Raw genomic sequence first — 24,460 nt, forward strand, 5'->3', positions numbered from 1 at the left:
AAAGATCTGTTCTTTAGGTATTACCAACGTACCTAAAGAAACATCTTTTGATCTGATCAATCCTGCCATAGATATATAAATTATGAATCAAAAAAATAGTTATTAAATAATTTAAGAGTATTAAATTAATGTAACTAATATGGTTTTTAATATCAATAAAGAAATGATATTATTCAAGAATATATTAGCTGTTTAGTGTTGCGCATCTAAGATAAGAAAAAAATTGAATAACTTGAAATTGCAAGATAATTTTTCTTATCATAGTACGCTGAATAAATGAAATCATCTCAGAAAGATTCCTACTTAATAAGCAACTATTCTAGTTGAATATTTGTAGTTCTCATCATAGATAAAATTGGTTGTTCAGAATTTAATAAATAATCACAAACTTAATCATAAGACTGTCGTGAAATCAATTCATCATGATAATGCAATTGTATGTTACATCATAATAAAAAAAAATACTATACATGAAAAAATCAAACGGAGACAACACAATATCCACAGAATGCATCAATAACTTTTATATTTTATAAGCACTTGTGGTTCAGTGGTAGAATGTGTCGTTGCCATCGATATGACCCGGGTTCGATTCCCGGCAAGTGCATTTTTTAAAATTATAAAATTAATAATTTAAATTTATAAAAATATAACTATATCATTTTAGTTTTGATAAGAGTTCTGATTTTATGTTTTTACTGTTGCATTTTTTCAAAATATTTTTATATGATAATAAACTTTCATCTTTAATGGAGTCTGACCATGAATTTAAAAATAATAATAAACTTTGCCATTCAATAAGAGAATAGTTTTCGAAATTCGTGAAATAATTTTGATAAAACTTATCTAGTTTCTCAATTATTTTTTCGTTTAATTTAGTTTTCTTTGTTAATATTGCAGATAAAACAAATATAACTTTTTTCGAGTAGTCTGGAGAAGAAAGTAAAATAAGTATCAAAAGTGATAAATATTTACTTGGCAAAGAAACTTTGGAAATTATAGAATTTAGAATCGATACATGATGTATCGAAATAGCTTCGTCAAATAATAATGGAACAAAAAAATGTCTAATAAATATTTCAGGTCTGCGAGAACAAGTCAAAACAGCCTGATATATATTAGGATGTAATTTGCTATTTTCTAAAAGATGTTTTTTCGTATGAGGTAGTAGGACCAAAATGCAAAAACATTGCAGTGCATATTTAGAATGAGAAAGAAAAAGTGGAGCAGATTTACAAACAATACTTGCATTCCAACTTTCTGGTTCCATTAACGTTAGTATTTCGTAAATGTATTGAGTATTTGGAACTAATTTGATCGATTTGGGTAATTTAGCTCCTTGATAATTTGCAAGTTTTTTTCCTAACTTTTGATAGAAGTTCTTTACATTATTATTGATATTATCATGTGATTCAAGCTTGAATTTTTCTTCGATTCGTTGAAAAACTAAGGATTTACTTTCATTTTGACTCATCAATTAAAAGAGAAATAATAAGAATAATTATTTTAGCTTAATAGACTTAAAACTAATAATGAAAAAATTTCAGCGAATATAAACAATTCTGAATTTATATTTATTATTTCTTAAATAAAATCAAATCCATTTAATATTTTAAATACTAAAAGACATAACGTCACTAAAGTTGATTATTAAATTTTTTTTTTTGACTATTATATTTACGATGAGCAGTGTTAAAGATAGTGAACAATATAATTTCTCAGCTGAAATTAATCAGCTGATGGGCATTATTGTAAATACTCTTTACAGCAACAAAGAGGTTGCTATCAGAGAATTGATTTCTAATGCTTCTGATGCTTTAGATAAGATTCGATATGAATCTTTGACCAATCCAGAAATTTTAACGGTAGAACCAAAAATGGAAATCAGTATTATTCCTGACAAAGAATCTAAAACTTTGATAATTCAAGATACTGGTATTGGTATGACTAAGGAAGACATGATAAAAAATCTTGGTACAATCGCTAGATCTGGAACTAAATCATTCATGGAATGCATTACTTCAAGCAGCGCTGCATCAGACTTCAACCTTATTGGGCAATTTGGTGTTGGATTTTACTCAGCTTATTTAATCGCAGACAAAGTTACCGTTATTTCCAAGCACAACAATGATGATCAATATATTTGGGAATCATATGCTGGTGGAACTTTCACTGTAACTAAATGGAATGAAGATTCATGCTACCCTAAGTTAACTCGTGGAACTTACTTAGTTCTTTCTCTTAAAGAAGATCAACTTGAATTCGCTGAAGAAAAGAAATTAAGAGAAATCATTAAAAAACATTCAGAATACATCAATTTCCCAATTCGCTTGTCTGTCAAGAAAACTAAATCCGTCGAAGTAGAACTTGAAGGAGAAGAGTTAGAAGAAGCTAAGAGAAAAGAAGTTGATAACAAAGAAGAAAACGAAACCGAACCAAAAAAATACACAAAGACCATAGAAGAGCAAACTGTGGAATTTGAAACAATTAACAGCACCAAACCTATTTGGATGAGAAAACCAGAAGATGTTACTGAAGAAGAATACGCAGCATTCTACAAGACTCTTTCAAATGATTGGGAAAAGCATTTATGTGTAAGTCACTTCTCAGTTGAAGGACAAATCGAATTCAAATGTGTTCTTTTCGTACCTAAGAGAGCTCCATTCGATCTTTTTGACACAAAGAAAAAGAGAAACAACATTAAACTATATGTCAGAAGAGTCTTCATCACAGATGACGCCGAAGAACTTATTCCAGAATGGTTGTCTTTTGTCAAGGGAATAGTCGATTCAGAAGATCTTCCACTCAACATATCTCGTGAATCTCTTCAACAAAACCGAATTATGAAGATTATTCGTAAGAACATTGTAAAGAAATGTATCGAATTATTCGAAAAGATAACAGATTCTAAAGAAGACTATAAGATCTTTTTTGAACAGTTTGGTAAGAATATCAAACTTGGTGTTCACGAAGACAGCAACAACAGAGCTAAAGTAAGTTTATCATATACCAGCCCAGCAAAATCATGTTCACAGTCGTCATTACTGTGTAACAGATATAATTGGGCAGATTCGTTAAATTGCGGATGCATTATATGAACGTTTTGGAATTATAATGTGGAAACAATTTAACTCGGTAAAACTTAAGGCATTTGTGATATTTATTGCAAATTCTGAGTCATTTTTACCGAAAATTTCAACTTAAAACATTTTTTTAGTTAGCTGAATTACTCAGATATTCAACCACCAAATCTGTCAATGAAGAAATTTCTCTTCGCGAATACGTCGATAGAGCCCCAGAAAGTCAAAAAGCTATATACTACATTTCTGGTGAAAACAAACAAGCACTTATCAACTCTCCTTTCTTGGAACGTCTTAACAAGAAGAACTATGAAGTTATTTTAATGACTGACCCAATTGATGAATACGTTGTACAACAATTAACTGAATACGACGGAAAGAAATTTGTATGCTGTTCAAAAGAAGGCATGAACCTAGTTGAAGATGAAGAAGAAAAGAAGAAACTTCAAGAACTCAAAGACGAGTTCGAACCTTTGACCAATGTCATCAAAGAAATTTTGCATGACAAAGTTGAAAAGGTTGTTATTTCTGAACGAGTAACGAACAGTCCATGTGTCTTAGTCACCTCCGAATACGGTTGGAGCGCTAACATGGAACGTATCATGAAAGCTCAAGCTCTTCGCGACACTACTATGTCTTCCTACATGACTGCAAAAAAGACATTAGAAATTAATGTTCACCACCCAGTTTTAAAGGAACTTAAAGTTCGTGTCATGAACGACAAAAACGATACTACTATCAAAGACTTAGTTTGGCTTTTGTTCGAAACTGCTCTATTAACTTCAGGTTTCTCTTTGGAAAACCCAGCAACATTCGCGTCTCGTATTCATAAAATGATCCAATTCGGCTTAAGTATACAAGACTCTGAATTCCAAGAACCACCTCATCTCGAGAGCATTGAGATTTCTCAAGAATCAGCAGCTAAAATGGAAGAAGTTGATTAATTTTTAAAGTTATTTATATATATTAATATTATTTAAATATTTTTTACTTTTATCTGCTTGAATAATATTTCTCCAACTGAGATCGTTGTTCCTGTAGTTAGATTAATGTTTGAATCTAAGTCTGCTAGCGATTTTCTCGGTGTGCTTAATTTGTTGAAAATAGTTAAAGCTGAACTTGGACAAATTGGATACAAGAAATGAGCCATAACATAAATCACCTCTAATGATGAGACTATAATTTTATTTTTCTGGTATTGGTCATCTTTTAACTTCCAAGGTGCCATATCGGCCAAATATTTATTTGTAACACGTAGCATAGTTAGTATTAGTTCCGCTAGTTGAGAGATAGCGTTGTTTTTGATTATATGCTTTGCTCTTTCTATGGCATCACCAATATCAATAATAAAGTCTCTTGGACAATCGGGTATGATACCGTTGAAACATTTCTGCGCTAACGAAGTGGCTCGATGTATTAAATTTCCGAGGGAATTACATAGCTCTGAGTTGTTCATCAGTTCCAATGATTCGTAGGAAAATTTTATGTCACCTCCGTAGTTAGTATTTCTTATTGCATACCATCGTATGCAGTCTGCTTCATACAACGAAAATAATGATGCAGGGTCAATTATGTTGTTTAAAGATTTACTCATTTTCAAACCTTTGGAATCTAAAATAAAGCCATGAGTCAATACATGCTTTGGCAAAGGGAGATCAGCAGCCATGAGCATTGCAGGCCAGATTACGCAATGGAACCAACTGATATCCTTCCCAATCAAATGTACTGAGGCAGGCCAGTATTTTGATAAGTTAGAGTCTTTATCTAGATAATTTAACCCGCTGATATACCCAGAGAGTGCGTCAAACCACACATACATGACGTGAGCAGGATCGTTGGGCACGGGTATACCCCATGTAATAGATGACCTTGAAACACAAAGATCAAGCAGATCATCTGAAGTTAGCCTATTAATCAGTTGATTTCTTATTTGTTCAGGCTGAACAAAGTTTGTATTTGCAATCAGTTCGAGTAAACGATCTTTGAATAAACCTAGTCGGAAAAAATAACATTCTTCTGATTTTTTAAGATATTTTGTTCCGGTGGTTGGGCACTGGTAGTTGTGCAGCTTGGCTTCTGACTCAGGAATGTAAGCTTCTTCTTTGGTGTTATACCAACCTTCGTAGTGTGACAAGTAAATGTAACCCTTGTTAAAAACTGTGTTCCACAAATGTTGGCAGAACGTTACATGCGACTCATCAGTGGTTCGAACAAAAGAAATCTTGGAAATCCCAAGGTTAGAAATAAGTTCGTAATAGTGAGGAATTATTTCATCTACCCAATCCTTTGGTGTTTTGTTGTTAGTCTGTGCTGTGTTAGCGACCTTTTCTCCATGTTCATCAGTTCCAGCGAGTAATAATACATCTTCTCCCAAAACTTCGTGAGCTCTGGCTAATGTATCAGCTAGTAAAAACTCGTATGCATGCCCTATGTGGGGTTTTCCATTAGCATAAGCTAGAGCAGCGGTGATATAGTAACTGTCTACCATATATTTTTTATTTATTGTTACGATTAAATCTTATAAACAAGGAAAATTTATTATTTATTTGAAATCAATAAAAACATAAAAAAACTTTTATACGACCATTGCTAATTTCTTGTTCTTTGCGTTACAAATAGAGTTTATATATTTATTTTCACTGATGCAAGGTATAATTAAGCAGATTGTGCTTAAAAAACTTAACATCGCGAGCCCAATGAAATAATAGTTCCATCCATACGACGACACTACTTTAGTTGTGTAGAAACTTTGGACAATTGTTCCTACGGCTCCAAATCCATTGATTATTCCACTTATTGTAATTATATTTGTTAATTTTTTTCTTTCAGCCACATCATTGGCGGCAGCTCCACCGATAATAGCGTCAGCAGACGCTATAAAAAAACCAATAAAACTCATCAAAGCGAAACCCAAATAAATATTGGTATATGGGTTCACTGTGTAAAAAGTTAGTAAACAGGAAGAGATCAATCCAGATACTGCAGCAACGAGCGTTCTCTTACCACGCAGAAATCTGTCAGCGAAGTAGCCCGCAATAAATCCGCCTGGTATTCCACCTAAATCAAATATGTTGCTAACGTATCCTGCTGAAGATTTGGAAAAGTTTTGACTAACATGATAGTAATAAGGTAACCAAAAGAGTAATGTGTACCTAATAAATTTAGTGCAAAAATAGGAGAATCCTAACAAACTAATTTCAGCATTACAAACAAAGCTAAATAAATTTTTGAAACCTAAACTATTCGAATGGTTTTTAATTTTTCGAGTATTTGCTTCACCATCTTTCTTGGACGGAGTGTTAACTTTGACGATATCGTAAAGAAAATAGAATAAAAAACCTATGATAATAGAGTTGATCCCAGGAACTATCATTGCATGTCTCCATGAAAAATGACTTAATAAAAATGAAGCAACGGTTGTTGATAATACAGATCCGACTTGCTGCGATGTTGACCAGGCTCCAATCATTTTTCCTCTATTTTCCGTAGCGAAACAGTTATTTACAATTGTGGCAAGCAATGGAAATGTAGCTGCATGACTTAATCCACAGATAATCCATAAAATATTAAAAATTGATATACTTGAAGACATTCCGAATATGATAGAAGCTGTACCAAATAAGAAATACATTAATAGTATAGCACGTTTGCTAGATACATTAGAACTTATAAGTAATGATGGAATTACAAACTGTCCTAAAGCGTACATTGATAAGAAACAAGTATCGATCATACCTAATGCAGTAGCTGACAATCCAAGCTCATTCTGCATTGAGGTTTTGACTATAGAGAATGCTTTTCTAAAACTATTGTGTCGTTTATTACTTACCTCGTTCCATATACTGATGCATATACGATATATGTAAGAAGAAACAAATTGATAACTGATTTTTTGTCTAAAATAAGATGTAAAACATTGTGAAAAAATATATTAACGCATTTCTACGTTTCTCATAATTGTTTGAGCACGAAATTAATAAAAACGTGACTCAAACATAGATAATTTGTCAAAAAATTTATTTATTTTGAAATAATTATCCAAAACGAGTAAATGGCCATTAATGTCTTTCCTTGATAAACTTACCGTTCATTGAATATAGAAATATTTGAAACTAAAGATTATTACAATTTAAATATTGTGTACACAAAATTCTTTTTACACAAGATAAAATGGACTCAATTTTAATATACAAAAAATCAAATTTATTAGGAAGTTTTAATTCAAAATTGCAGACTTATGCAATTACACCTAACTATATAATCACTCCTCACGAAAATATTTTTATTATTTGGGATCTCAAGACAAACAGACAAGTATATAATAACGGTGATCGACTAAATTATGATAATCGTCAAATAGGGGCAATTATAACCAAAATAAGTTATTTCTCAGCTTACGATTACTTGATTGTTGGGTATTCCAATGGTACTATATTAATATACAATGAAGAAGGGAGGAATTTCCTTACTGAATTATCGTTTGACAAACACAGTATTAAAGATTTTAAAATTGTTCCTGAGTTGAATTCACTATTCGTCGTGACAAATAATAGTAATTTTCAGATCGTCGATTTATTCGATTTTAGTTTGTCCAATACATATAGTATACCTCAAAAAAACATTTCGTGCTTTGAAGTAGTAACTGATCCAAATGATACTAACCTTGAAAATCGTTTGGTTTTTATATTCGTAGGATTTGAAAACGGATCAATTTTGATTTGGTCCTTGAAAAAACAAGCGATGATTGACATATGTGTTAACCATTGCAGAAATGAAGTATTATTTTTAATGCTAACTCAAGATAAAAAACATTTAATTGTTGGATGCAAATTTCACCACTTGGAGATTTTTTCTTTATCGAACTCTTTCAACTTAAATTTTGAAACTATACTGGTCAATAAATCATTAAACTCAAGAAATGAACACTGTTTTTACTCTAAACGTTTAATTTCAGTTAAAAAAAACAATGAAGCTTGCAAAGATAATATTTTGTTATTTTCTAATTACTATATTCAACTACTTGAATATCAATCTGAAGAAATAGCAATAAAACGAACAAATACTTATTTGAAATCTAAAATTGACAACTTGAATATTAAAAAAAGGCAATTAAAAAAGAAGCAAAGCGACTTCGAACAATTATTTGCAAACGAAGACGTTACAAAATTCATATCAAAACCTGCAAACGAAACAGGTAACGTAGAACTAATCAGCAAATATGAGATGTTCTTGGATCTTTTAAAAGATTTAAAAAATTTCGAACAGTTAGACACAAGTAACGATGAACAGAATGAACTTTATAAATTATTGATTCGTTTTAGGTTCGAAATCTTTTCACAAGAAATAAACGATATGCGAAAAACAGTCAGTGCTGTTGTATTGGAGTCAACTGAAAAACTTAATGTTTACTTGCGCGTTTCTTCAGGTTCATTTAAATTGGCGAGCCTCGATATTAAGGCGCTTAATCAATTGAATGAAAATAAAAAATTTTGTAGTTTGTTCAACGATTTTGTCGAAATAGGCGAAAATCTATGTTTATCGAGAAAAGTCAAGCAAATAACGCATTTAAATTCCGATTATTCTTTACATTTTTTATCTGATACTAAAATTACTCGGTTTAGTAATATACAATACTATTATTTCGAATCCTTGAAATTGCAATTACCTAAAGAACACAAATTTACCAAGATGAAATTGTTAGACACGGATTTATTAATAGTTGCTACCAGCACGGGCATGCTTGTTATTTACCATTCCGCTTCAAACAGAATAATATCTAGTCTAACATTAAAAAATAATAATTTCATCAGTTTTATTGAACTGGATCAACATGAAAACAAACTTTACGTTATCACAAAAGAGCCTAATGAATTGTATGAAATCAAACTAAGTTTGTCGGCAAACCAAGAAATAATTCTAAAAGAATCTAAATCCTTGAGTTTACATAATAATGTATTGTGTGCTAGCTTTTCTAAAGACTTTAGCTTGCTAGCTTTAGCTTATGAAGATAACAATATAAATATATTGTCGCTAACTGACTTTTCGATTCTTAACATTTTATACGGTCACGCCAACTTAATAACTAGTGTACTATTTAGTGCCAATAATGATTACCTCGTCACAGGATCGACTGACAGGACTATAAGAATGTGGGAGCTCAAATTTGGAAATATTGTCCGTAAAATCGGATTAAGCAATGAAGAGTATGTTCTAGGATTTACTTATTCGAAAAGTCCAAACTGTGTTTTAGCTTACACAAACGCCGGATTCCTATGGTATCTTTCTCTGACTTCAAAAACCTTGGTTCACTGTTCTTTTATTTGCAACAAACTGCAGCTTTTACTTTCTATAAACGATGAAAATTCTTTAATATCATTTTCAAAAGAGTCTGGAATTACTATGTTTACATGTTCCAATCAAGAAGTAGACGAGAGCACTTTAGAACTACCTAAAACATTGAAGCAAGACAAAGAAACAGAAATTTCTTCCACTCATGCAGTTTCAGCTTACCAGTTTGCTGACATCATCATACAAAACTTTGATTTAATTGAAAAACTAAAGATTGACACCGCGAAAATCGATGAAAATTTGCTTGTGCAGTTAAAAAAAGAAATTTTAAACATACTTAAGTCACAATCAAACACGCAGTTAAAACCTATACTGCTTAACTTACCAATGAAATATGTTATTGAGTTGATAAGTCTATTAACCAGTATTCTAGAATTTGTCGTCAACGATATCAAAAACTTCAATAAACAAATTTTTGCAGGTGAAAATCAAATGATTACTTATTTTAATGCATTGATTTTTTTAACACAAATGTTTAAGTTGCAAATTCCGTACGATTTATCAATCAAACTAAAACATTTTATCACGCCCATCCTACAAAAATATCGTGACATATTGCTTCAAAATAAATATTGTTTGCAATTAGCTTAGTTTAAGCCGATTTTATATATATTTATGCTTAAAATAGTGCTTATCGAAACATCTAGTTCCAAAAATACATTGTAAGCTGAACAATTTTCAAGCTGTATGTATCTCATGTCATTCAAAATAATGATTGCATTTCTCTGCCTAATAAATTTATAATTCTGTATTTTTACTTACTGATCTCCAATAGTTAAATAATTGTTGTGTTGAATTCTTAAAAGTGATTTTAGCGAGTTGTCAAAATAGATTTTCACATTACCAGTCTTTGTGTTGAAAAAAGCGATAAATGGCTTGTATTGATAGTCTATTGATTCTCTTCCACACAGGCTAAATAGGTTAAAACAGCATATATATTTACCTTTATCAAGTTTAACGACTATTAGATAGTGCGTTTTAGGTCGAAATATATTCTTGATGGATTGAAAAGAACAGCCATTGCAGTCGCTTTTATAAAGCAATGCGTATTCTTTAATGCTGTAGGAATTGAGTAAATATGATAATAAGGTCTTTTCAAGTTTAGACGTTAGCGGTTTATTTATAGCTAAAGATATGTCGAGATTAGTAGAAAAGTATATTTGACTTTTTCGACGTGTAATCATGTTTTCTATTACGCTGTAAAATATTTTGTTAAACACTCTAGGATCGCCCGGGCTGTGCTTTTGACTGTACTCTTGGACTAACCTAGAAAGTTTTTGTCGAGTCACCACGACGTTTATAACACATATTTCAAAAACAGGAATTTCACAGCCTTTATAGTTCTGGCTTTTATTAAATTTATGTTTCATCCTTTTATAACTCGGATCGTTAATATTGTTAAACTCATTTCTGTTCGTTAGACTAGAAGAAAGTTTATTATTAGAGTATAATTTAGAACATATCTGCAAAAGTTTTATAGGTTTATCAATGCAAAATGTATTAACTGGAGTGTTCTTATTGATAAGAACTTTATCAATTTTTGAGCTTGTAAACTGAAAACTCTCTGAAATATTGATTGTGTTGTTGCATAATTGTTGCATAATCAAGTTTTTGTAATCGAGTAATTTTAATGCTGAGTTGCAATCTTTTTCGTAATATATAATAAATGAAACTATTTGGTTATCATGACTCTTGTTTGAGCTTTTTGATGGAAAGACATTGTTAGATAATAAGAGTATTAAATTAACATGTGAATCTAATTGCGATAAAAGGGTATTTAACATACACTTTCATGTTTTAAAGCGTTATTGAATGTGTAAATATTATCAGAATTAGAAGTGTGTACCGCGTTTAAAATTTTCTAGTAGTTAATTTAATATGATTATTTTAAAAGATGTTTATTGTTTAGAATCTCGAAACAAAATTGTTGATTTTTGCCCAAATCGTAAAGTAGTTCTTGTTGGCAGGCGAAATGATGATGAGCTCGAAAATTTAATTAATACCACAATAATCGACATAGATTCACTAATATATCACTGCAAAAAAGAAAATTTTAATCTTGATATTATTTATTTGAATGCAGTACCAGAAACTTTGAGCGAAATGTATTTAAGTCTTAAATTAAAAAATTTTTCTTTGTCATATCACGAAACGTTTGCGAAAATGATCGAGCGTTTGATTGAGTATAAAAGTGCCACTAATGAATTTAACTATCTTACTATTTATTTTGTAGTTAGTAAAGTAAACATGGCTGATTTTAGTTTTCCTAGTAATTTTAAAATGGAGTTTTCTTCGATAAATGAAAATGTTGGTTCGATCGAAGTTTTGTTCAATAGGCAAATACTTTATTAAGTAATTTTAGAATTTTTTTCTTTTAAATAAGTCTCAAAAGCTTCTATAAAACTAACTCTGTCCTTATCAGAGCTGAAGTTGACATTGATCATGTCTGCAAATCTGACGTATTTAGATTTAAGGCAGATAATACAAAGATATCTTTGTAATATATCTAAACCAAAGATAATAGGGTATTTTAAGTCTTTAATAACTAAAAAAGTAGATATTATTTCGATGTTTTCAATAATAATGTCTAAACAATGAACTTTTCCTAAGATATGCGATGTTCCAACTCCAGAAACACTACCCAACCAATTTTGATCTAAAAGCTCGTTTAACTCGAGATATTCCAGCAGCTCTTTGGTTAAAATAGAAGACTGAGCGCCAGTGTCTATTAAAGCAACAACTGGTTTTGCATTTATATAGGCAGATACGTAAATCAGATCCGTTTGAAAATACAAGTCAGGAGCTTCCAAGTTTGTTTTTATCATGTTATGCAAAAGTTTTCCACTATCATTGTAGTTCATTCTGATAATATCTGAAATTGGACTAAATAGTCATATTTATCTGGCACGAATTGTGAACTTTTATAATTTACGATTAAATTAAATAAATAGCAGGCTAAATAAGAAAATAGTACTTTACACTTCGAATAATCTTTTTACAGCACAGAAACGTTATATAAAACCGGATCATATTCTTTTACCCACGACGGATCTATTTCGCTGACGTTATTTATGTATTCGTTGTGCGTTACAATAATATTTACAAATATTAAATACTCTGGATTGTACTGAGACAAATGCATAACTGAGTTTGGATTTATACATGCATTTATAGATGTTGATAAAATACAATATTTGTTAATACCGATTGACTTTGACACATTATTTAAAAATGCGCAACAAGCTGCTTTTTTGATCAAGTTATGTTTTTTTACTGTGTCGTTTGCTAGTTGATCGCTTAAATTCAGATTTAGCTTTAATTTATTGCAAATTTTAGTTAGTTGTTCATTGATATGTCGAACTTGAACAAGTAATTTGTGGTTTAAACAAGATTTTTCAGCAAATGCTTTTGAATAATTAGCGCGTTTCCATTGGTTGTATATATTTAATAACGTCAACAAATCGTTTGAGTCAACCGAAAACTTTAATCTAATGTCTGCAAGAACTTCTTTTTCAATATTATAAGTGTGAAATAAATCTCCTACCTGCAAAGTAGAAACGATCACAATGACATCCTCTGCGACTCCTAATTTAACACCTTCTAAAATAAACCGAGAATGCTCTGGTAAAACTGGAAACTTTGACGCAAATCGACCACACATAGTTAATTCTCCTTTGGAGCTTAAAAGACCGATAAAATAAAGATTGTACAAAGCACGAGCTAAATTATCATCGTTAGGTCGGTTGATCATTGCATGTTCGAAAATATTTTTAATATTCAAATTGAGCAATATCAATATGATAGATTCAATATTAGTACATAAAATTTTTGGTTTCGCTGCGTCTTGCATAAGTAGGAAATCTTCTTGAGTAAATAATCGTTGACAATATCCGTGGCCCATACGCCCAGCTCTGCCCGCTCGTTGTTTAGAGGCACTTTTTGTGCACGGTTCAAGACATAGGGAATTAACTCTTAACTTAGAATTATATTTCATTGTTTTAACATATCCACAGTCGACTACATATTTGATTCCGACAACTGTAATAGAAGTTTCGGCAATGTTTGTTGCAACAACGCATTTGCGAAACTTGAACTGTTTGAAAATGTGTGATTGATCTTCTTTCGAAAGAAAACTAATCACTGGCACCAATATTAAGGGAGAAATCTTTGTTGAACTATTTTCGAACGATCGAAATTTTTGGTATACTAGATAGTTGAACGTAAATATGTCATCGATACCGGTTAAAAATACTAATATGTCAGAAGGTTGATCTACGTTATACGTCTGATTTAAATGAATATTAAATAATTCTTGTACGGCTGCTGCAATGAAATCCTTAGGAGTGAAGGGATAATGAGTAACATCAACAGGAAATGCTCGTCCTGGAATGTTTAAAATATTAGCTTTGGGAAAAAAATCTATAAAAGCTTTGATATCTAATGTTGCACTTGTTATAATAATTTTTAATGTGGGTTTCTTTACCATTGTTATTTTCAACAGCGATAATAGAAGATCGCTTGAAACAGAGCGTTCATGCGCTTCATCGATAATGATATAGTCGTAAACAGAAAAATAAGGGTCTGTCATAGCTTCTCTAACTAAGTATGCGTCAGTTGCAAATTTTATTCGAGTCGACCACGAAGTTTTATCGTCGAATCTTACCGAATAACCGACTTCTCTACCTAACTCGAAACCTAAGTTGTTAGAAACTGTGGTAGCTACGTTTATAGCAGCTATTCTTCTTGGTTGAGTACACACAATTAACGGTTTGTTGTACCTCGAATTACTTAAATTACGATTTGAAAGCAGATGTTTGTATATTATTTGTGGTAGTTGTGTGGTTTTACCACTGCCCGTTTCAGCAACAATAATTGTGACTGAATTTTGTGTAATAGCCTCCAGAATTTGTTTCTCGTGAGATAAAATTGGTAACTTAGCAATTTTTTTTTGGGTTGAGTTTTCTCTATTTTCTTTTTTTGCCGGGCAATATAAATTTGACGAGTCTTTTACAATCTCTTTAATAGATACGGTCTCTACTTTTTTATGTGTACTTTTATTAGTGAGTTGTATAAAAAATCCAGAATAAAAGACAGAAGCATTTGCCAAAGTTTCTATTTCTGCTCGTACTTGATTGATTGAACTAGGGCCTTTCGAAGCGATAGTTTCCATTTGAGTTCTCTCGGTAGTTGCAAACTCTGTAGGATTTGAATTATTAAATATCATATGTTTTTTTGATAGTAAGAAAGCAGGAATGAATTTCGTAAAAGTAATTAGATATGTCGTGGTTATAACAGCTTTCTTTTGATAATTTTTTTTTTTCGATAATCCAGTGGCAGATAAAACCAAAAAGTCCCAGTAGCTAGCTTGAAAGTGCGAATCTGTTGTGAATAATTCAAACTGAGATTGATGTTGGTCTTCTAAATTATTCGTAAAATATTCAGAAACTATATTTTTAACTGTTGGGTCAGGTTGACCTGTTGCATCTTGGTCATCGTTTGAAATTTGTTCCAATTGATACAAACTAGAGTCAAATTGTTCAATGCTTCTATTCTGTTCTGTATTATTAGTTAATTCGCTGTTATTTACAATATCAACAGTTCTTTTAATGTATTTTAACCTATCATTGTTCGTGCGTTTGTTCTTTTTAATAAAACATAAATTCAACTTTTTATTCATACAAACTACTTTTAAAATAAAAATTGATAACATGAAAAATACAACATCGAATTATAAAAAAGTATAGTTAAAAACTGTGAACCGAAATGGAAATAAAATTTAGTCGAATTAATTGGCAACTTGCCCGAGTGGTTAAGGGGTTAGACTCGAAATCTAATGGGCTATGCCCGCGTTGGTTCAAATCCAGCAGTTGTCGGTTTATGTTGGATTGAAACTAATAGTTCTTGGTTTTACTTGTAATTAGCCAAAGAACCACTTTTGGGTACGGTCTCATCACATAGGAATTACTAAAAATGATAATTTATTATTTTAAATATCTTAAAGTAGAAAGACCGCAACACAGTTGCAACGTAACTACTATGAGAAATGATTCAGCTTTGCGATTGGCAACTTGCCCGAGTGGTTAAGGGGTTAGACTTGAAATCTAATGGGCTATGCCCGCGTTGGTTCAAATCCAGCAGTTGTCGTTTTTTTTTTAAATTTTTTTTTTATATTTGTATTTCAGTAACATTTATTTATTAATAGCAAAGTTTGTTTTCTTCATCAGCGAAAAAATAATAAAAATTGATTTAAGAATCATTTCTATAATGAAAATATATAACAATGAAATTGAGTTCTGCTCTTAATATAAGTAAAAATAAAATAGAACACGTCTTTAACATATGTAAAAAAGTACATCGTGAATTAACTGAAATTAACTGCAGCACTTTCTGCAGTCGTGAAGATTATTCATTTTACTGTAAGTTTTAGCAAAAAATGATTTTTAGGTGAGGAATGTGGATTTAATAAAAATTATTTAGTTTGTGCAGAATGTTTTTTTCAAAGTGAACATCAACACCATCGTGCAGTTCAGTGCTTGAATGAAGAAGGCTATTGCCACTGCGGTTGTAAATTTTCTAATCTTCCGTCTCTGACTTGCCAGCATCACACAGGATATACAGCTAATAAATTCGAATTATTAATTGAAAACGAAATTCGAGCGCTTTCAGCAGAGTCGGGTTTATCTGACATTGTTGCCAAGTTTGATTCGTATGTTTTGAATTTTAGTAATATCAATAACACTCAAACTTTACAGGATTTCATTTCAGAGATCACTCTCTTTGCTAAAAATTGTTATTTCGCTATAAACATAATTATTCACAAATTACTGACTGATGAGCTATTGTGTATGATTTTTCAACCAAAAAATCTTTCATCCAGGCACTATAATAATTTCTTATCGCTTTTATTCCCCTACCCAGGGGTCAAGTTTCGATATGCAAAATTTTTACTTGAAGCTTACGTTCAGAAAATTAAACTAAACCCAACACAAAAATCGCAATTGTTTGTGCTAAATAAAACTTTGTTATCGTTAGTTCTGGATTTTTTTATCGATCCAATAGTTACTTATTCTTTGGATTCCGATAACTTGTTGTCTGAGTTTTTCGAAGAGTGTTACGCAGACATTTCTGGTTTAATCAATTCGGAAACCTTGAAGAAAAATTTCTGGTTTCAGTATCGCCACGTAGAGCTGCTTCACTATATTTTTTTTACCGCAAATTCCAAGTTCTGTTCTAACTTTGTTACAAAATGCAGCAGCGTAGTAAAATTTTTAACTTTTCATTCGTTTAATGGCATAAATTCAAGATTAAATGAAATAGTTGAATTTGAATCAGATATACTATGCTTGCCTTTGATACAAAACCACTTGATCTACTCTGTTTTTGGCAGTTACTTATTTGATGCTCAATCAAACGACCATAAAAAGCAACTAAACAACATAGTTTTTTTGCAAAATTTGAAATCTTCTATAGAGACTAAACTAACACAGAGACAGTTTTTGAAATACGTGTTTTGTTCTGATAACATTGCAATAATGTTTATGACATTAGCACTACCTTTGGATAATTTGTTTAACTATATCTTATTAAAGAATGAATCGGGATTAGAGTCTCAAAATGTTACAATTGTCAAAAACTATTTAAAGTTGTTCCATGAGAACAATTTCTACCGTCTCTTGTTTGAATATTGTTTAAGAAACTTTGTAGCAGTTATTTCACACTCATTGAATTTTTGGAAAAGAAATGGAACAAATTTTGATAAGCTAATATGTGAATATTCGATCGCAAAAACTGGTGCCAGAGCTAATATAGCCTCCATCTTTGTATTATTTATTATGATGCATCATTTTAACAACGAAAATACTTTGACGATCCTACTCGAGTTCTGCAAACGATATATGCTAGAAAAGTTTTCAGATCAAAAAGAAATAACATTACTTACCGAACTTGAAAATTTTCCTGTTTCATCATCCACTTCTTTTGTTAATATATTAGATGATATTTTCACTGAATTAAAACCTGAAAACTTCTACTCTGAAGCAGGACTTCAAAAACTACTTTCTTTGGTACTTCATGAAGGTATAAATAGTAACTTGATTTGGCTTCAAATATTCTTTAACTTAATCGAAATTATTGTAACGTATGGATTATTGGAATTCGAATATTACGCTGCGCATCAGCAAAAAGAAAATGAAGAATTCGCTGAAAGAATTTCAGTTATAAATAAATTTTCAATTCCTCTAGCAATTGTACTTACTAAAAACTTAAATGATGTTCTTTCTTGGAACCCTTTAGAAAAACTTATTATTGACAAACTCAAACCTTACTGCAATCAAGGATCAAAGGATTTTACTTTAAACGAGAATCTCACAGACTACTTGCTTTACGGGTCGCCTGTTTTCAATTCTAACTCCCAGATTGACTCATTTGTTTTATCTAACATTAATTTCAAGACTAAAAACTTTTCGTCTTTATTAAACATATCCAATGACAATGCTACTTTTATAAATTTTAAAGTTAACGCCATTTCTAAGTTATTCTGGGATTCAGAAAATTTTGAAACTTTAATTATTAGAACTATAGAAGCGCTATCTTGCTTAGCAGAAGCTTCATTTGTACCTGATTCAAAAATAACTTGTGTCGAATCATATGAAGATATCATGTTGTTTGTAAGACAAAGTAGTAATTCAATCTATTCTTCTATTATCAAGATTATTGACTCGACTTTTATTCCTTGGTGTAGATTTTCAATGCACAATAACTTTGATAAAAAACTTTTAGAACAAAAATTAAATAGACTTATACAAGGTTTAAATCAAGCTACGAAAATTATTACTGACAAAGTATTGTTAAAATATCAAAAAATCATTCTAAACGAGTTATCGTGTTTATTTACCTCATTAGTTAACATTAATGGCAAAAGTTCTAGCGATATACTGATTACTAATAACCTAAATGTCACTGTCGCCAAAGACAATCGATCATCTTATTTCATAAATGCTGCGAAACAAAAAAGTTCCATATTACTGGAAAAAATTAAATCTTTACAGTTAGAGGCATTTGATTCTTTAATTAAAGACGAATCAGCGAAATTTGTCAACTTAGAAGATAGCGATTCTTACGAAAACGAGTCAATCTTTAGCCAAACTCAAAATCACAGAGATCAGCTTGAATTGATACTTAGTTCTCAGTTTACTTGCGACATATGTCGAGAAAAAGGCACTTTAAAAGAACCTTTGCACTATATTTGTCAGATCACAGAGTCAAATTCTTTACAGAGAATAACGATTTACGATTTATTAGATGTTCGTACTGCTAAATTTACGCTTAAGTACAGACTCACTGGTGGATATTCTTATCCGTTCATAATTCCAAATCTATTTTACAAAGTCAAAACCTGTAAACACGCAGTTCATTATAAATGTTTTGACCCGAGTTCTACAAATCAAAATTCATTTACTTCTCTTTTTGAAGGAGATAACATTAAATGTCCAATGTGTAGATCATCTGCAGATTTGATTTTTCCTATCATTCCATTTTGGGCATTGTTTGCTGATGGAGGTAATGGAAACGTCGACTCGAATACTTTCTTGCATGAATTATACAATGAGTGCATCAAACGTAATTTGAATATGTGTAAATTGGCATACAATTTAGAAGAAACAGCAAAAGGAAAGAAGACTCTATATGCTTGGAAATATGACAAAGACAACGAAATGAAGGAGACTGAAGTTTCTGGTCAAGCGCAAGGTAATAATACTAGTTTAGAACAACCCATAGTTCCAGCGCAAGAAATACAACCTACCTCAGTTTCTACTCTGAATACAACTGCAACTAACCAGCCAAACCTGCAACATTATGTAACTATAATTCCTATAGTTACTATTACGCCTCAAATTGGCAACTTTAACTTTGGCTCGGTAGATTCGAATTTTTCTGTGCTTTCGCAAGACTTGAGCAACATACAGAATCAAGTTTCGGAAATTTCGAGTAATTTCGTTTCGGATTCAAGAAACTTTTTCTTGAACCAGAGCAACAATACTACTGACCAATTTGGGACCGAAAGCGCAGAAAATGAAAGTACAAATCACTTGATCTTTTCGATAAACGCTTTGGAAAATGCTCAAAACGAAACTACCGCACCAAATGTAGAAGTACATATGAATCCAAGAAACACTCGTGAAAACGCCGGAGATATGCTTACAAATATGTTTAATAGCATGTTCTCACAAGCATATACCAACAACACAAACGTAACTAATCGTCAAGAAAGTGAGGTTATGGTTAGTAGGCCCGAAGAAACTTCTAGTTCTAACGAAACAGAAGCAGGCGCTGCAACCGAAAATCAAACCAATACTTTTTCTGAATTGCTATCGATGCTACTTAGTAATTTTAATCGCCAGCTCAACGTAGAAACTAACAACTTTGCAAGTTTTAATTTAAACCTTGACCTTAGTAATCGCAACCAAATTGAAAATCAGGACACTGCAGAGCCTGCTAATCAATTAGAAAACATTGTAAGACAGTTATTTTCCAATTTATCGCAATTACTTCAACTACCTAAAACAGTTTTTATGAAAGCTTTCTCGAAAGATTTATCGCACGCCGGAATATATTATTATAATGTCAACTCTCCTATTACTTATTACAGTTATATTAAAAAGCAGTTTTTGAAAAGAATTGATAATAGTATTGAATTCAAAGTTTCTATATCACCGTTGCTATATGCGGCTTATTCCGAACTCATTGATGTTTTAAGATTCGATTCCCATGAGGCGACAAATTTCATACTCTCTCAATCTAAAATTCCATTGTGTGTAACTTTAGTCAGGTCTTTAATTCTTACTTCTAAACCTTATTCTTTAGACTTCGACTACGATTTCGATTCGATTTTGCTGGACAAAGATAGCAAGAACTTTTTTGACAGCGACATTAATTTACTGTTTTTATCAAGATTTTCACGTTTAGTCGCTTCAAAGGGAAGTTTGGCTCAAGTAAAAAAACTAGTATTGTCGTGTATTTCGCAGATATTTTTTAATGTTGTATATCATTCGCTGTTCCAGCTTATCCAGTATGATTCTACAAGAACGCCATCATCGCTATACGAAAAACTTTTGTTTGACTCACTTCAATTAATCAAATATGAAAAACCCGTCATTGGAATTGAACAAACTTATGCAGTCCAAGCGATGCATAATATTTTAGCTTGGCTTATTAAATCACGGGAAGATACTTGTTTAGGCGAAATGTTGCCACCAAAAAAATCAAATCAAAAACGGTTTGCGGACAGCGTGTTCTCGCCTGTCATTAGAAAGGCTCAGAATGTGTTCCGTAAGATAAAAAATTCTATCAAGATGTCTTCGATCGACAAATACGATAATAGTCTATCTGATTCGTTTATCACGTACCCTGTAAGTTCTACTAACAGTTCTTGTGATGATATGTCAAATATTCATGTCAAAATCCCGGACGAACCTATTGTTTCAATTCATGAAAACGATATTTTCAGTAATTTCTTTTCGACAGTAGCTGAAATAGTTGACAGATACAGAAGTAACGTTTTTACGAATAATATCAAATGGCAATTAGATGAATCTGACCTACGCAAACTTAACAAAAAAGAAATGAATTTATTTAAAACCTCGCCAAATGAAAGACACGCTACGTTTGATCACGCTAATATGCTTTTAAGCGCTTATAATAAGTTTATCATAGACTTAATAAACGAAAACGAATCTCGAAAGTACAGTTTTATTTTTGATTTGTTTCCGAAAATCGAAGAGCTGATCGATTTTTCTAAGATTCATTCTTATTTTTTGTACAATACCAACACTGCTTACGAGTTCGTTGTGTTTCTGCTTAGGTACATACTAGTCAACAGTTCTAGTACTAATATTCAAGCTCAACATATCAAACGCAAAGAAACAATAAACTATCTAAACTCTCCTTACTTGTTCATGAACGACTGTGTCAAAACCGCGTTCATGGAGCTACTTTCTAATTTTCTGAAATTTTCAAGTTTTTGTATAACCACGATTTGGAAGAACTTTTTGCCTGCGAATTTACTTGTTGATCTGTTTTCTAACTCGGGTACGAACGATTTGCGTTATATTTTGCATTTCTATTTAGATTTGAATATTGACTGCGTTGACAATACTTTCGACTTGCTGTTTTCGCACAAGACTTTTTTAGAGCACTTTAAAAAAAGAGGTTTGCAGATTCACAAATATTACCAAGACGTTGAAAGCTCGACCTGGAAATTAAATTTATTGTTTTTATCGTCCGAATGCTTTGACTTTTCGTCACAAAATGTTCAACAAAATAAGATAATGAGTATTACTGACTCCAATAAAAGTTTTCACAACAACATCACGCCATATATACCGGAAAGCAAGATTTTACGCACTTACAGATATACAAATCTGTTTCCAAAATATTACTTTGATATAATTCGAAATGTATATAACAAACGCTGCAATATTTGTTGTAGCATCATATCATTTAGTTTTATTTGTTTCGTTTGTCATTCATACTGTTGTTCTACGTGTATCACAATGCATTCAATCAACTGTTTAGGATCTACTGCCTTACTATTTGCGCCGTTTACAAACCAAATTTTTATTTACGCTAATTCCAAAATTTTCAAATATGGTCCTTTGTACCAACAGGATGTATTGCTTCCAAAAGGCTCGAACTTGGTCAAAAATGAAAAATTAGAATTAACTTTACTCAATAGCTTCGCATTTGGAAAGCCACAAAAATATATTGATCCATAAAGTTTATAAACATTAATTATGAATTATATCTTTTGTAAAAACAACATTAACAAATTGGCGCAGAATTACACTTAGAATTCAGCATTTTGATCAAATTTGTTGTGTAAATCTATAGACGTAGCACCTGCCAACTGGTAGTCACTGACTCTTTTTTCAAAAAAGTTTGTTTTTCCTTGGATTGAAATCAACTCCATCCAGGAGAACGGATTTTCAGAGTTGAAAATTGAGTTGTATCCCAGATCTTTTAAAAGTCTATCGCTGACATATTCGAGATATTGAATCATTAGTTTTGAATTCATTCCAATTAAATCGATAGTCAATGCTTCTAAAATGAATTTACGTTCGACGTCTAAAGCTTCTAAAATGATCTGGTGAGCTTCATTCTCTGGTAATCGATTTTCCAACGAATTGTAAAGAAGTGCGCCAAACTCTGTGTGCATGCCTTCGTCTCTCGAAATCAGTTCGTTACTAAACGTCAAACCAGGAAGCAGACCGCGTTTTTTCATCCAGAAAATGGCGCAAAAAGAACCGCTAAACAAAATTCCCTCGACTGCACAGAACGCTAGCAAGCGTTCAGCGATTGAGTTCTCATTATTAATCCACTTTAAAGCCCAAAGCGCTTTTGATTCAACGGCTTTAATATGGTTTATAGCTCGAAAAATTTTTATTTGTTCTTGCAGATTGGATTGCAAATAACAATCAATCAGCAAACTGTACGTTTCAGAGTGGATATTTTCCATCGCCAACTGAAATGCGTAGAAATCTCTAATTTCAGGGACTTGAAACTCGAGGAAAAAACGACGTCCAATGTTTTCTAAAACGATTCCGTCACTTGCTGCAAAAAACGCCAGCACATATTTAATGAAACTTTTTTCGTTCTCATTCAAATTATTCCAATCACGCAGGTCTCCATACAAATCTATTTCTTCAGCCGTCCAAAAACAAGCTTCTTGTTTCTCACACATCTGCCTTATTCGCTAAAAAAAGATTTCAAAACAACTTGTGTCGAAACTTACTTGATGAATCGAACTGTCATATCTAGGATTATTTTTATAGTTTACGTCTAAGATCCACTCTTTAATTTCATTATTTTCGTTAGTAACCGTCATAGATAATGCTTATTTATTTCCAAATATTATTAAACTAGTAAATCGACTCAATAACTTATTAACTCCTTACCGACTTGCAGAAAATTGAACAGTTATAACTCCTAGACTGATAATGTTTTTTAAAAAAAATTCTATTAGAAATTCTAAGCAAAAATATTCTTCTGCTTTGAATTTAACACTATTTCATATAATATATTAAATCGAATATCAATTTTTTGTTTGCCTGACTAAATTAAACAGATATACGCTCATGTAATTAAACCTATATAGTGCGATACCGCGATTTCACAAAAATTTTTTCAAAACAACAAGTCATGTTGCAAACAGTTTTACTAATATAACAATGAACATTGTGCGAGCTTCCTAAGTTCATTGAACGCTGCGTAGCTTCATACTTGTTTATTAAACTTTGATAATAGATTTTGAATCCACTGCGATAATTCTTAAGTTAAAAAATTTTTATTTTTATAGACATTTGTGGTTTGGTTCATTTTGATGAGTTCTGTACTGCTACAATCACCACATAAATTTTGCAACTCTGAGTTTTCAAAGTATGTCATAATACAGTTGTTTGCTTTTTTTATAGTTTTGATCTCATCGATCCGACTGCAAAAAATTTGTAATTTTAACTCGCTTATAAAAAGATATGCTCTAGCATCAGCACTTAACCGATTGCCTAACTCGCTCAAAGACAAGGGTCCTTCAATCAAAAGTGATTCTAATATTTCGATTTCTACATCTGATGCGCTGTAATCAGTAAGTCTCACTAAATCATAGAACAAAACTTTGTTGATTTTGGTCAGTTGATTTACTCTTTTAGGGTACAATAAAGAGAATTGTTTTGATTTTTGGTATTTTTTCGGATGATAATTAATTACGTCATTTGTATAAATAGAATCTAAGTAGATCAGAGCTGGAATTTCCAGATAATCATAACTCATAAGAGAATTGCCGTACTGGGAAGAATAACTTGCCGCTAAACTGTTTAAACCTTTATCAGAATGAAAACTATATGCATTTCCACAGTAGTCACAAATATTTGATTTTATGTTTGTTTGGTTAATCAAAGGACATTTTGCAGGCACTAAGCTAAATATTTCAACGAATCTATCAGTTGTAATTTTTGTTTTGTGCAGCTTTAACCAAATCT

General features: G+C 31.5%; 3 protein-coding genes and 3 non-coding genes across 6 annotated transcripts; 4 read left to right on the forward strand and 2 right to left on the reverse strand.

Annotated features, from left to right (window-relative positions):
- The first annotated feature begins 536 nt into the window (after positions 1-536).
- On the forward strand, positions 537-607 carry TRNAG-GCC (transfer RNA glycine (anticodon GCC)). Its single transcript has one exon. It is a non-coding gene; the product is annotated as a tRNA-Gly (tRNA).
- Positions 608-1,679: 1,072 nt separating this feature from the next.
- On the forward strand, positions 1,680-4,024 carry LOC142598091 (heat shock protein 90-like). Its single transcript, XM_075735056.1, has 2 exons — positions 1,680-2,993; positions 3,218-4,024. Exons 1-2 carry the CDS (start codon positions 1,683-1,685, stop codon positions 4,022-4,024), a joined length of 2,118 nt encoding a protein of 705 aa, XP_075591171.1. The 5' UTR covers positions 1,680-1,682.
- Positions 4,025-8,079: 4,055 nt separating this feature from the next.
- LOC142598076 (uncharacterized) lies at positions 8,080-14,598 on the reverse strand. Its single transcript, XM_075735040.1, has 2 exons — positions 12,973-14,598; positions 8,080-8,112 (listed from the first exon to the last, which is right to left on the reverse strand). Exons 1-2 carry the CDS (start codon positions 14,596-14,598, stop codon positions 8,080-8,082), a joined length of 1,659 nt encoding a protein of 552 aa, XP_075591155.1.
- A 621-nt stretch (positions 14,599-15,219) lies between these two features.
- Positions 15,220-15,301, forward strand: TRNAS-CGA (transfer RNA serine (anticodon CGA)). Its single transcript has one exon. It is a non-coding gene; the product is annotated as a tRNA-Ser (tRNA).
- Positions 15,302-15,490: 189 nt separating this feature from the next.
- TRNAS-UGA (transfer RNA serine (anticodon UGA)) lies at positions 15,491-15,572 on the forward strand. Its single transcript has one exon. It is a non-coding gene; the product is annotated as a tRNA-Ser (tRNA).
- A 6,700-nt stretch (positions 15,573-22,272) lies between these two features.
- Positions 22,273-23,287, reverse strand: LOC142598077 (ribonucleoside-diphosphate reductase small chain-like). The gene is made up of 2 exons (XM_075735041.1): positions 23,218-23,287; positions 22,273-23,178 (listed from the first exon to the last, which is right to left on the reverse strand). The coding sequence occupies exon 2, from the start codon at positions 23,164-23,166 to the stop codon at positions 22,273-22,275; it is 894 nt and encodes a 297-aa protein (XP_075591156.1). The 5' UTR covers positions 23,167-23,178; positions 23,218-23,287.
- Positions 23,288-24,460: the final 1,173 nt, after the last annotated feature.

Source organism: Dermatophagoides farinae, unplaced genomic scaffold (genome assembly GCF_024713945.1).
Source record: "Dermatophagoides farinae isolate YC_2012a unplaced genomic scaffold, ASM2471394v1 contig6, whole genome shotgun sequence".
Classification (NCBI taxonomy): Eukaryota; Metazoa; Arthropoda; class Arachnida; order Sarcoptiformes; family Pyroglyphidae; genus Dermatophagoides; species Dermatophagoides farinae.